The 13709-nt window shown below is 53.2% G+C and overlaps 4 protein-coding genes across 4 annotated transcripts; all 4 read right to left on the bottom strand.

Moving 5' to 3' along the window:
• Window positions 1-3125: 3125 nt before the first annotated feature.
• On the bottom strand, window positions 3126-5338 carry TRIREDRAFT_70807 (uncharacterized protein; the record flags this gene model as incomplete). The annotated part of the gene is made up of 3 exons (XM_006969763.1): window positions 3126-3335; window positions 3402-4177; window positions 4261-5338. The coding sequence occupies 3 exons, from the start codon at window positions 5336-5338 to the stop codon at window positions 3126-3128; spliced, it is 2064 nt and encodes a 687-aa protein (XP_006969825.1).
• Window positions 5339-6881: 1543 nt separating this feature from the next.
• TRIREDRAFT_41171 (uncharacterized protein) lies at window positions 6882-7938 on the bottom strand (the record flags this gene model as incomplete). The annotated part of the gene is made up of 2 exons (XM_006969756.1): window positions 6882-7741; window positions 7854-7938. Coding segments are annotated over 2 exons (945 nt in total), but the record flags the coding sequence as incomplete, so codon positions are not given.
• An 834-nt stretch (window positions 7939-8772) lies between these two features.
• Window positions 8773-10483, bottom strand: TRIREDRAFT_70830 (uncharacterized protein; the record flags this gene model as incomplete). The annotated part of the gene is made up of 4 exons (XM_006969762.1): window positions 8773-9110; window positions 9187-9784; window positions 9853-10135; window positions 10203-10483. The coding sequence occupies 4 exons, from the start codon at window positions 10481-10483 to the stop codon at window positions 8773-8775; spliced, it is 1500 nt and encodes a 499-aa protein (XP_006969824.1).
• Window positions 10484-12452: 1969 nt separating this feature from the next.
• TRIREDRAFT_112482 (uncharacterized protein) lies at window positions 12453-13615 on the bottom strand (the record flags this gene model as incomplete). Its single annotated transcript, XM_006969761.1, has 3 exons — window positions 12453-12478; window positions 12546-12930; window positions 13094-13615. 3 exons carry the CDS (start codon window positions 13613-13615, stop codon window positions 12453-12455), a joined length of 933 nt encoding a protein of 310 aa, XP_006969823.1.
• Window positions 13616-13709: the final 94 nt, after the last annotated feature.

The raw sequence follows: 13709 nt of genomic DNA, 5'->3' as shown, positions 1-13709 counted from the left end.
AGTTGTTGGTGCAGGTTTTCTGGCCTTGCGCGTGAGGGGACGGGCGATGACAAACCACGCAAGGCGTCCAAAAGAGTGTGCAAAAGAAAAAAAAAAAAACAGACAGAGAAAGACGCAAGAGTCGAGGAGGTCGAAGGAGGCGAGCAGGACACGCTCGAGAGGATCTGGCTTGGATTTCCTCTGCCTTGCTTTTTCGGTTGAGCTGGGCGGAACAAAGGGCGAGAGGCGGCGTGTCCGGCCGTGAGAAATCCGGCACTGTCCAGATCCCCTTTTGTGGCGTACGAAAGGCAAGTGCTGCGTCAAGGAAGCGGCAATAGCGCCTGTTGTGCAGTGCTGGGCTGGCTTACATAAGGCGCCGGGGCTCTGCTGGAGGGAGCGCTGCTGGAGGCTCTGGGCGTGTTGGAAACACAGTGCAGTTGCCTGCTTACCTACCGTACAGTATCACCGTGACATTGGGTCATTTTGGGTACCTACAGGTACCGGTGTAGGTATCGCGACGTGCACCCGACGGCGTCTTCGAGGCCTTTCGCCGGCCAACTGGCCATGAATCGCCACCAAGAGATACCCGACAGTACATCGGTCGGGTGTGATGAGCCTGCGGGAACGGCTGTAGTGGTGCTGCCTTGGCCGCGCCTAAGCCGCTAATAAGGTACCTTGGCCTTTTCGCCGGCGCTCGTACCTCTGCGGTCCGAACGGCGTGCGCAGTACTTGCAGCGCTGATGCTAGGGCATCGCCGAAACGCCTCCAAGACTCACTGCCATTGAACCCTCAGAAAAAAATGTCATACTACCGGAATTACGATACTCGTGAAATCCCTGGCTGACTGTCCACGAGAATATTTGAAATCGCGTCGAGAACGGGATGACCAATCTTACTGTTACAATGTCACAGGCTCTTTTCTCTGTATAATGGCAGGTAATATCGGTCGGACGTCTCTTTTAGCTGCCGTGCGGGAGGCGTTGTCTCTATCGAGCCTCCACGGGCAAGACACGAGACACGCAAAAAAAACAGGCTTCAACATCTCTCCACTGTAAAACCTGCTCTGTACTGTGCGATCCTCCTGTACCAAGATCAAACCTTGCAGTTGGCGTCAGTCGAGGCAGATATCAGCTTCTACGAGATGTCTCTAATACATCAAAGACTTTGCAAGGAAAATCTCAACAAAACTGCTTCGACTGCAGTTTAAGAGTCATGCCCAATCGCAGTCAAGCCAGGATACATACCTACATGCATGTGCCTTTACCGGCCACTCAACCTCGCATCACATCAAGTGTCCATCTCAACACACTCGCCATCGTCAGACCCAGACCAGGAACCACTTTTCCCCGTCCTCTCTCTCCCCATATCGGTCCCTCCCTGTGGACCCATGTCCATCAACCCTGTTTCTTCTTCTCTTCATATTCAACTAGGTAGCAGTGATATCCCGTCCAAGACCCAAAGCAGGGTATCAAACTCACATCACCAACACCCAGCGGCAAGCGGCTCATGTCGTTCCATCTGGCAGACCTGCCTCTTCTTCATACGAGGTAGACGGGGAGACGACGGGCCTGGAAGCAAGCAATTGCATAGGCTCCTCATTGCTGTGTATCCTGTACTTGCATTGGACTTCTTCTACCACTGCGCGTAATCAGGTGCCCTTTTCTCCCTTCCCCTCTTTCGACTCCTGCAACTCTGATGCGCGACATCTGCACGACCCGCGTTATCAAACGATGTGAGCAGCGTCTTATTCGGACAAATGCATCCCGGTAAAGAGCTCACATACCTTACTGCAATTACACGTTTTTGCCCAATCGCCGACACCTCGTACATCTTCACGCAATGATTCATCAAATGTCTCAAAATTCCTACCCGTATGTAGGATCACCCTATGACCTTTCCTATATACCTCTGTAGATATAGGGTATCGGCCTTAACACACGGAGTATTGCGTCCAAGGAAAGACATCGGCTGCCTCGTACATATGCAGCTAATGTAGCGAACAAGACAACACCATTAAGTGGCGTGCGTCTTTGGGTTTCAACTGCAGCCCAGTCCATGTTTGCACGGCGGCAACCTGCTTCTCATGTCCCTTTATCCTCGAGAGATACAAACCGTACACAATCTACAAGGCAGACCACTCACCATGGCTTAGACCATGTACGACCATGACTTCAGGTTTCCCAAATCTCACCCGCTCTCACTCTCACTACCTTATCCGTACCTCCGTGTTCTCTGCTCGACTCCTCCTATTCCACCTACTCAGCCCCGTGAAGAGATAGCATAGTAGAACAATTTCTAATACAGCCGCAATCATTCGCTGCAATCCATCCGATCTCACCCTCCAGTGTCTCGTCATCCATCGTCTCATCCAACACCATCAATAAGCCAATCCAACATTTATCATCCAACGAAACCTCAACTGCCCCTAAACACCTCATCCCCTAAGCACCTCACTCCCCATCTCTCCGCAAGCCACGTCCCAGTGACAGCCACCGCCAGCCAGCAGAAAGGAAAACTGCAATTTGTGCCTTGTCACATCTCCTTTTTCTCACCTTGATATGTGGACGCCACTTCATATCAGGCTGCCAACGCATAATGCGCCCCTCTTCAACCCCCCCATAAAAACTGACCAGAACACATGCAATCCATATCCCTAAAACAACCACGCCGCTTCTTTGCTTACTGACATATCGATTGGATTACAGACAACCAATCTTGATGCAAGGCTCGAGATCTTTGGGTCAGGAGGAGAGTAGGGATGATCTGAGTCGGGTTACTGAGAGTCTCCGCGCAGCCAGACTCGGAATTCCATGGTTGAAACACCACGGCACCGTGACAGTAGAGAGCTCTTTCACTCATAATCAGATATAGTTTCCTCCACCAGGCACTGTTGAATGACCGAAAATCTCCGTATAAGCCATAACAAAGTTCCTGTGCACTCGTCTATCGTGATCCCAAGAAACATGCACTGCACTGCCATTCCCTTCGCCCAGCAAATGGATAACCCGCATAGTAACCCGGAAATCTCTCTACAAGTGTCTATCAAGCCCAAAAAGTCAATGCTATGCATGCTTGCTTTAGCTAGCAGCCCATCATTCTTGCCTACGCCGTAAACAACATGTACCCCAAAAAGAGGCTCCGCTCGCTCATGAGATATACACTGGCATTCGACTACCCAGGAGCTCGCTCTTGGGCAACTGAACGTCCTTCTTGTTAAAGTTATGCAGCATTAGCCAGCAGACCATGCGGAAGACGAGCGTGCACCAAACATCATTGTGCGTTACATCCAGGTCGGCAAGCGAGACGCCGCTGTGGGTTTCTTCCGAAGCGGCAATCTGTTGTACTGGGGCGAGAACCTCGAGCTGACCCTCATGGTGATCCATTGTCACCTCCTTCATTGTATGATCAGGCCCCTTGGTGACGGACTCACTCGTCGCATGTGAGGGGAGAAGAGATGTGTTGGAGCGGATGCTTGCAGCGAGAGTGCGTCCAAGCTCTGGAGGGACACCAACGAGACTGCTTCTTCGAAAAGCCGAGTTCTGAGCAGTTGACACCACACGGGGCCGAATGGCGTCAAAATACACACCCATCAAGATGTCCTGTCGATCGTCAGGCCCGGCAGCGTCCATGTCTTCAAACCGTCGTAGAGGGGCTCGCGGACGACTTGGCGAAGAAGGCCGTATGTCTTGACGAACAGACAAAGTGTCTGCAGTCTGATCTTCCTGTTGGTTCAGTAATCTGATTAGATCCTGGATGTGATGTCTCACGACATCCTGGACAATACCCCGCCGATGAATGTGCTTCTCCGCCCCCGATGCTGCGTCATTTGGCTTCTCTGACGCATTTTCAGCATCGTAACTGCTCTGCCTTTCCGACTTGGTCCTTGCAGTGAGGACGTCATCCGTGTCATCCAAGGCCGCATGGAGCGATCTCAACAGGAGCCATCTGTCGAGGCTTTTCTTGTCATCAAGGTGCTGCCGTATACGCTCAATGTGGTGTCTGTAGCGAGCGATGATGAGAGTGTCTTGCCCCGAGCCCATAGCCCCGAGTTGCGTCTTAATGTAGAAAGCATCCAGTAACTTGGGGAGGGAAACTGATCTCCTGTCCCAGCTGTCCGGTGTCGGGTTGGGGAGATAAGTGAAGCTGCTGTTCTCTATGTGGAACACTCTGCTCAACATGCCGAGAAGCTCAAATGATACTACCAAGACGTGTCAGTATCTGGAATTGTCATGGCCATAGCTGTGCTGAGAAGAATGATCGAGAAAAAAAGGTTGAGCATACTGGGAAAGAGATGAGACATTCGTGTTCCGCCCTCCAAGCATAACCGAGTCGTCACATTGTTGCACCCTATGGAGGTCAAGGTTTCGGAAATTTCGCGCAGGCTGCCCATGACGAGGGTGCTGAGGTTCTGCCGCTCCTCGACTGGGGCCGTCAAGCGCCGCTTGTCTTCCTTCTCACGGTAAATGGTGGGCACATGGCCGAAGCACAGCTCCTTGATCTCGTCGACTGGGATGACGCGATTCCGCTTGAAGGAGCACTGGCCGTTGACTTGGAACGAGAACATGAGTCCCGGGTCGCTGATCCTCTCGCCCAAGATCATGAAGCCGTTGCCCTCTCCCCAATAGCGATCACGCTTGCGGTCAAACTCCTTCCAGTAGACGCCAATCGCCGCCATCATCTCGATCAGGTGGCACATGGTAGTCGTGGCGTAGGGCTTAGTGACATTGATAGGCATGGTGTCCCAGCTCTTGCGCTTCCGCTGAACAGCCACGGCCAAGGTGTGGTCATCAGCCAACGTTGGAGGCTCTGCTGGAATGCCGTGTAGATCTGGAGGGCCAAAGGCTGTGTATTCCTCCTTCTGCCATTCCCGCGATTCGGACTCCATGCGTTGAGCGGCAAAGAGCAGCACGTACCAGGCAGCCTTTTCATTGTCCGAGGTGTGAATCTTTTCCTTTGTAGACTTTTCCTTGTATTCTTTGCGCTCATCCAGCGTGGCGGTCGAGTGTGTATCTTGCTGGGATTTCTGGGAGCCGTCCAGGTAGTAGATGGGAGCATCTGCCACGGGCCCGTTTTGGTTCTTCGGAGACGACACGAAGATGACGGGCACATCAAATTCCACTTCAAACCGTAGCTCGTCGAAGCGGAACCGTCTCGTCTTGGTCAATGCCCAATCTCCCATGACCTTTTCGTTGCATTGTGAATAGCCCTGTGCCGAGGCATAGTACTGCTGCAGCACTTGCATAAACGTGGCCAGCAGCGCCACGACCGAGACAACCAACGCTACGGCGGCGACGATGAAGTCAGAATTGTCATTGCCATTGCCATTGTTGTTGCTGCCGCCGCCGCCTGTGCTGTTCATCGTGACTCGTGGCAGACTCGGCTCGGGCTTGCGAGCGTACTGAAGGGACGGCTGCGATCGATGGAAGAGGGTTGTTCCTGCGATGACACCTGCAGGGCAAAAGAGGCGATATAGCACTGACGCGGCTTCTTCATCGGCAGAAGTGAGTTGGCAGCTCACTCGTTATCTGCCTGCTGCCTCGATCTTTGCCTCTCTCTCGGCTCCAATCATCACCCAAGGCTCGATTGAGGCTCCGCGTCGTCAGCAAGTCAGCCCACAAGACGAGGCGCGCGGGACGGTGCGGCGCGATCAGGCTGGCGCCATTGGCGCGGCGCCCAGCAAGCCACCTCTGCTTCTGCGTCTGCTCCATGGGGCAAGTATTACAGTAGTGTATGAAACTGTTCGGATGGCCAGAGGCGCTGACTAGGCCAGGGGTTGAAGCGACCCGCATTGTGGCGATGGCAGCTGGACGAAGTTGGACAAGTCAGCAGCGGATGGCTGCAAGACATGGAGGGACGCTCTAACAGATGAGGCTGCAGGTGATGTCAAGTGAGGCGGAAATGGTCTTCAAGTCAAGCTGAGATCAAGCGGTGGTTGAATCGTGACGAATTTGGGGGTTGGGAGGAGAGGCAGACTCGGGGTGAGTTAGAATGGAAGTGCTGGGCCGCACCTGCAGTCTCGGGAGTGTATTACCGCCGGCCGATATTCCGGGGGCGGGAGCTGGGAACCTAACCTAACCCAATCTGAACCGCTGGCGCTTCGGGCAACAGCGCTGTGATCTTCGCTAAGGCCCTATAACTGTCCGCTGAAGAACCTCCATTCAGCTGTTGGCCGGATCGTCACCTGCAATCCCAGTGATATTGGAATTGAACGTTCCAGGTTCATGAGTGTGCAACCTCCATGTCTCATGAGACAAACTTGGGCCCCTGAGGCATTGATCCGTTGACGACATTTCAATGGCAGACCACATGATTTATCTAAGAAATGAGCCACAGCAGGCCGCTGACACAGACTGTCGGACTCTCAAGTCTCCCATGCTGGGCTGCAACTGCATCATCATCTTCGGCCAGCTCGACTCGACCAACAACAGAATATGTGGCCTCGGGTTGCCTCATGTCTTTTGCAACGACCGCCACGGCGCCAAGCTGCCCCCCGCATCCCTGAACTCCTATCAATTGACATCTGGCGCAAGCAAGGCCATAGTTCACTGCAGGAACCAAGAGATACGACTCATTTTGCGGAAGAAGCGTGATGGTTGCTTGAGAGAAAGCCGCTCAAGTGAGAATCTTGTGCCCCGTTCTTCCGTGGCAATGGACAGAGGAGCCTTTGGGCTCTTACGCCTTTCTTCGTCTCCCCATTTGACCACATGCATCGTGCTTGTCATTATCCTGAGTTGACTCTACCTTTGCCGTGTGACCCGATACCTACACTCTTGACTTGAGGCCTTGGTCATCTGTCGCTCCCATTCATTTCCGCATCGACAAGAATCAATATCGACAGTCTATCCAATAGCGCTCACATCTCACATCTTATATTTGATCCCAGCCAGCGCCTCCCTATTCGCCGTGTTCCTCTCAGAACTCACAATCATGGCAACGTGATGACTCAAAGCAACCAAGTCGCCCGCCCTATCAAGCACAATCACCTCGACATCAAACCTGCCATTGAGCACCTGCTTAGACGAGGTCCGTACAAACAACCACTGCTCGCCCCCTTCCGGAAACGCCTTCTTTACCTCCAAATTCATCGCCAGCGTGGGATACCACAAGCCCGTCTTGCGCGTGAGAGCACCTCCCGCAGCCGGAGGATCATCTTTTGTTCGAGGTCGATGCATTTCTGTGATGAAGGCCGCCGTGCTGTCAATCACGAACCCCAGAGCCGGAGCTGTAAAGGGCTCGCCGTTGGCGTTGCACATCCAAAGATCAAATGAAGAGGCGCCCTCTGAATTAGCAAACGCTTTGCGGTTATAGAAGAACCGAAGCTGTTGAATGGCGGTAACTCTTCGCTGAATCAACAGATCGAGGGGTCCCCATTGAGGATCCTGATTTGCGAGGAGTTTCGAAAAGTCTGCTGGCGGAGGAGAACTTGGCTGGAGAGACCATCCCGTGGCATAACTGATGCCCTTTTCTGCAGCGATGCTCCTGTTGGTGAGATACGCGGCAACGACCTTTTCCGACTTTTGCTTGCCTTCTCCTGTTGTGATCCATGGTGCTTGGGATAGGAGATTGCCCTGGTAAAGGGAGACGTGCAGGACGGTGATGGATCGGCCTGGCTTGGCCTCTTCGACGGTGAGGATAGCTGGGCCGGAGATTGTGCGGTTGAGGAATTCCCAATGAGCGCTGATTGTGTCTGGCTGATTTCTGGGGGCGAGGTATTCCTTTGCTACGCGGAGAAAGATTGTGGCGACGTAGCCTCCGTTGGGGACTTGTCGAGGTTAGTCTTGGATAGGGAACTGCATGATGTGCGATGTAATTGGATTTGATCAAAGAGACTGAGGGAATGGTGAGAAATTTCAATCCACTTGGGGAGCACATACCTGCGCCTATGCAGAAGCTTGGGGAGAGATTGGCGGCAAAGGTCATGTCGTCGAGTTTTGTCACAACGCTTTCTTGCTCTAGCGAAGCGGGAACCTTTGCTTCGGCGGTCATGGTGATGATGAGAGCTTCTAGTTTGTTCTGAGTTGGGAGAATGACCAGGATCAGACGGAAATAGATTGAGAGATGTGTTGAAAATTAATGAGACTAAAGACTATGGTTTTGCATTAGGTTACACCAAATGTCATTGCCGCAGAAGAAGAAGAAGAAGAAGAGGAGGAAGAAGATGAAGAAGGCCGATCCTCTGCTATTGAAAGCCTCACACCTTATGAGATGCCACTTGATCAAAGCCGAAATACTAATCAGAAACCTGTCCAAAGCCGAAACAAATCACGACAACTGCCCTCCATTCTTCACGCCTTTTCCCCCATGCCAATCGCCGGCCCTGTTCCCGAACCGAGGCAACCCCACCCCCCCGGTCGATGTTCGAAGGACGCTGCTTGTCCGCCAACTTTTACTGACCCGCGGGTTGTGGAGCCTGTCGGTTTTAGAATAGAGATTGACTGCTGACGGGCGTTTTAGTGGCTGCGAGATGCTGCTGCTGCTGATTGGGTAAACAGTGCTGGTTGTAGGCGGTCTTTGAAAGGGGGGCTGAGATGAATATGATGGCTGTTGTTTGCGGGGAGAAATTGGTTGAGCTCTGGTGCCTTGCTGTACTGTAAACTATCGATGAGATTGTTGACTCAAGAACCAGGTTTTCCTATATACGCAACAATATCATCGCTGAAACATCGCTCTGGCCTGGCTATTATTACAGAGATCCGCTCAGCCAGTCATGCAAAATGGGCTCTAAGCATTCATGTTCTATTGCCTCGAGAATTCCAAAATCGCTTCTCCTTCAAATTTGAACTTGATACACATCTATGCTCTATTCTCCTTCCGCACATCATCGTCCACCGGCGCAAACTTGGACATTTTCCTCAGCGCAACCCCGTACTTCATGAACAAGAACGGCACGGGAATGGCAATCACCGCCACTCCCCCCAGCAGCGACATGGCCGGCCCAACGCCCATGGTGTTGAACATGGGCGCCGCCGCCAGCGGGAACGACGCCGCCAGGGCGCTCCTCAGGAACGTGTTGGCCGAGGTGGCGCTTGCGGCATAGATGCGGTATGTGTCGACCAGGAAGTTGATGCACTGCTGGAAGATGATGTTGAAGCCGGCGCCGATGAAGACGGCGGCCACTACGGGCGCAGCCCCTGAAATGATCCCGTTAGCAATCGTCCGTCATGCAATGTAAAACCGTCCCCAAGGGGGAACATCAATAAAACTCACAGTGAATCTTGGGATCTGCCGTCCAGCCAAACCAAAACAGCCCAATGGCAAAGACAATCCCCCCTACCGCCATCGGAGCACACCGAGCCTCTGGCACCGGCTTCCCGCCCGCAGCGTCCACGAGCCTCGCATACCGCGGCTGATTCGCCAAGTTGACAAACATGGCCATGAAGACGCCCACCAGCAGCGCCAGAAACGGCAACGAGCTCTGCACCAGCGACCACCCCCGGTGCTGAGCAAAGACAATGGGAAACACCTCCAGCGTCATGTACAGCAGGGCGTACACAAACGACGCATACAACGCTATGCAGGTAACCATTGGCTCTGTGAACAGCATGCGGAGAGGGCGCGAGAGGTGCTTGGTGAGGATGAGCTTGGGCGACAGCTTGGTCCTTTCGTGGGGGTGGTAGTATGCCTGGTTGCCCGTCTCTTTGCGCAGACGCTGTGCCTTTCGCTTCAGCAGGACGGGGCCGTATGTCTCTGGCAAGCAGAAGAGAGCGATGGCGGCAACGGTGAAGGTCCAGATGGCTTGGATGTATTCTGTCCAGCGCCATCCGAGGTGAGGATTCACCGTCAGAGAGGCGCCGATGACGGGGCCCTTGGAGACGTCTGGTCAGCCAAGGTTGACTTAGAAAACTCATTGATGGATGTAGAATCATCACTTACCAGAGTTGGGCCACCGACAACGCACAGAGCATAAAACACCACCGCCGTCCCGCGGACTTTGGGTTTCCAGATGTCGCCCATGATGGCTCCCACGTTGCTCACCGGCGACGAAGCAAACAGACCGCCAAAGTACCGCGTGATGAGAAGAGACTGGATGTTTTTGCTGGTGGCCGTGCCTATCGAGAACAATCCGACGGCCAGCATGGGGGGAAGAAGAGACATGCGGCGTCCCCAGAGCTCAGATATAGGGGCCCAGCAGAGGGGTCCAAATGCGAATCCCAGGCTATCGTTGTTCTTGTTAGCAATCATGAACCTGATATAAAGTAGTTGTAGTGATAGGACTGACTTACATGTACAGTGAGATGCACAGCACCGAGACCTCATGGCCAACGTGAAAGACTTCCTGGATCTTTTCGTCGGTGGGAGCCATGATGCTCGATCCCACACTGGCCGCCATGGCTAACATGCCGAGCTGCAGCGTGATGAAGGCCTTGTACAGCGTCCGCCAGTTGAACGGATTGGCGGGTTCATTTTCGTCCCACTTGACCAGGATCGGGGTTGGCGATGTCGAGTCTGTCGTGTTTGCTTCGTCTCCCGGTGGCGTGTCCCCTTCACGCAACGAAGTACCCATGAGTGAGTTGGCCAAGAGCCCTGTAAACCCAGAAGATGAGATTGATAAGATGCTGCTCCGTGGCGAGAGAGGACTTCTAGAGGCCAAGACGCGCCAACTGGAACCTCAAGGAGGGCTACTAGCTGTAGGTCCCTAGCGTGGCAGGCCCAAAGAAACGGTTAAGAGGCTAGATGAGAAGAAGGTGTGGTAAGGTCAGCTCCAGCCAAGAAAAGATCCAGCCTACACGCAAGATGTGTCAGACGCTCGAATCGAGGAAGCAGGCCCTGGGGCAATCGCATGAAATATCATCTCTTGTATGCAAGCTGTAGGGAAGATGGCGAAAAACTTCTTCTTCTTCTTCTTCCGCCTTTGGTTTTTTTTCCCCCCAGCGAGATGGAGTCGCTGTGGCCAAAACAGGCCGGCCGGAAACCATCTCCGATGCAATAAGCCCGGGAGGGCATCGTTGACAGGAGCTTCACGGCAGTTGATCCGAGCGATCCGCAATAGCCGCTCGGGCATTAGTCAACAGCGAAGAAGGCATTCACACTGATGGACAGCGACGAGAGCAGAGCTGCGTTTCGACAGCTTCTTCTTTGACAGCAGTCACATTAGGGCAAGTCATCAGAATGCATTGAAATGGGGTCGTTCTTTCAGGTGTACTGTGAGTCATGGAGTTGCCAACTTATTGCGCTGGATCTGTCTAGTTCGTGGAACTACAACCTGTACTTAGATCTGCGATAGGTTCCTGCTGAAGACCCGGTGAGAGAAGCGGTGGCTCGAAAGCAAAATCTCTCAAGGCTCGAATCTTCAAGAATCAGACGCAATTAGATGTATTGCGTATTCGTTCTTGAGATCTTTGAACATAATGTGTAAAGGGCCTGTTGCGATGGAGTTGAGAGCAGACTAATACATTCTGCTGCTTCGGTCTGGCTTTGCACCATATGGTAATCCTTCTCGCCAAATCAAAATTGCAAAAGCTCTCAGCAATTATCAGCGAGATTATGGCAGGACCAAAAGACTTGAAGCATATCGAAGCCAAAGCCACGAGTAATAACTCAAGATCTCCGTGTAAAAGGACGTCGACAAACACCTTGAACGTACCTAAACAACCCGCCGCTGCCTGCCGATCAATGTCGGTACATCCCCAAGATGGAATTGATAAAATTACCAAAACAGTCTCACCGAGCGTGAGGTGGAATGACTGGTCATCTCCAAGAACTTCAAACCTTCTTTATACCCCTTTCCTGCTTGTATGACTCTGTTCACCGACAACTCTAGAAGTAAAGAAATGCGGCTGCTGCGGGTATTGCGGCTAGCAACGCCGCCCAGCCGGAAGAGCCTGCCGGGGAAAGGCCTTAAACGCCCCGTGAAGGAACCCGCCAGTCTGTGCCGCGTCCCGAGGCCGTTAAAGCGTTAGTGAGATGTACATCTCGCATCAAAACGGTCGATGATTTGCGTGTTCAAGATTTAAACTGCAACAAAAGCAGATACTGAGAAAAATAAGTATGGGAACTCGTGCCGCTTGTAGTTGGGCTGAATATCCAATCTTGAGTATAAACAACAAACTAGGTCAGGTAAATATAGAGCAGTTGAAGGACTGCGTTGCATTGCGAATTCATACTCAAACGCATTGAAACCCAATCTCAATATCAACCATGATACATAGAGCTTGCATTTACCCTTAAACAGATCGTCTCCATCTTCAACTCCCAAGGGGCCTTCACACCTTGTAGACACCTTACCCAAACGTCACCCGTATCACCTGTACATGGTTATTGTTCGTAAACGCAATCGTCAACGTCCTCCCCGTCTCATCCAAAAAAGGATACGCAACTCCCGCATACACGAACCCGCCATTAATCGGCTCAGCTGTGTAAATCTCGCGATCCTCGCTCCACGGACCTTCCACCCTATCTGCCGTTCGCAATGCCACTTTGGGGCCATCTAGATCTCAGTCAGTCAAGCATCATCAACCACCCGCCAGCCACCCTCAGTCATCCCATATCATATAGGTATCTGGAGTAAGGTAAGGTAAGAAGTGACTCACTCAAATGAATATAGATGTAGCACCTGAACCACTCACTAAACACAACCTGCCCCTGCCCAACCCCCCACATCACCGCGCTCTCCGGATCATGCTCGCTCCCCTTCAGAACCTCCCTCCGCCACCCCTTCTTCCTCCCCCACCAGTACTCGTATCGATCCAGCTCGAAGGCGTCCTTGGCCTTGACCCGCGCCTGGTACACGTACTCCGTCGCCGGCCACTCCGTCACCGTCTTGGGCGGATGGCCCCAGACGTAAATGTAGTCGCTGTTGACGTCCCGGTAGGCGGCAATGTCGCCGTACTTGGCCATGGTCGAGCAGTCCCACCACCAGCCGTGCTCGCCGAGGCGCTGCGTGACGGTGGGCGCGTCGTTGATGATTTCGACGCGGGCGATACCTGCGTGGCGGTAATTTTCATTGTCATTCTATCACAAAGCTCGTCAGCTTTCTATACCTACCTTACATCACCAAGCATCTCATAAGGTACGCCTCCCGTCAATCTTCAACCCGGGTCGTCAAAATCACCACCGTAGAACAAGGAAAAGGAATTAACGAAAAAAAGAATAAAAAGGGTAAAGCAAAACTCACAATCAGATAATACACAGCGCCAACACCCTTCTCCCCATCAACCTCCACCAAACTCGTCCCCCCAAACCCCGTATCTATCCTCTCCCCCCAGCGCTCCTCAAACGGCGTAAACTGCCTCGGATGCGCCACGGGCTCGTCCCCGTTCAAATGGCAGTCTCTCACCACCAGCGGATCCTCCGTCAGTATCGCCACCGAGTTGCGCACCATGCCGTGGAAGCCGTCCGGATCCGGGTCCCCGTCCGGGTCCGTCACCCCGGGGCTGCTCCAGAGCGTGTCGCCGTACACGCCGTACCATTTGCCGCCGATGTGGCCCGCGAAGCCGAGGTCCCGCCGGTGCGCGCTGTTGAGGGAGCGCTGCTCGCCGAGGAATTCGACGGTGAAGGCGGTGATGGGGTTTGTGCCGGCGGGCTGGGTGTTGTCGATGCCTGACCAGCGGTGGGCGGGAGCCGGAGCTTGAGCTGGGAGGGAGTCGTCACTCTTGTGTCCGGTGATATTCTGGAGCAGTTTCTTGAGGCCGCTCATGATGATGATGAATAGCCTGCAGTATGGACGCTAGGTAAAGAAATGAAAGCTCACTACAAGAGGGGTCCAGTAGAGTGGTCAGACAACAGTTGTT

Source organism: Trichoderma reesei, assembly GCF_000167675.1.
Source record: "Trichoderma reesei QM6a unplaced genomic scaffold TRIREscaffold_41, whole genome shotgun sequence".
In the NCBI taxonomy this organism is placed as follows: Eukaryota; Fungi; Ascomycota; class Sordariomycetes; order Hypocreales; family Hypocreaceae; genus Trichoderma; species Trichoderma reesei.
The sequence above is the reverse complement of the archived record's forward strand: the minus strand, read 5'-3'. Positions and strand labels throughout refer to the sequence as shown.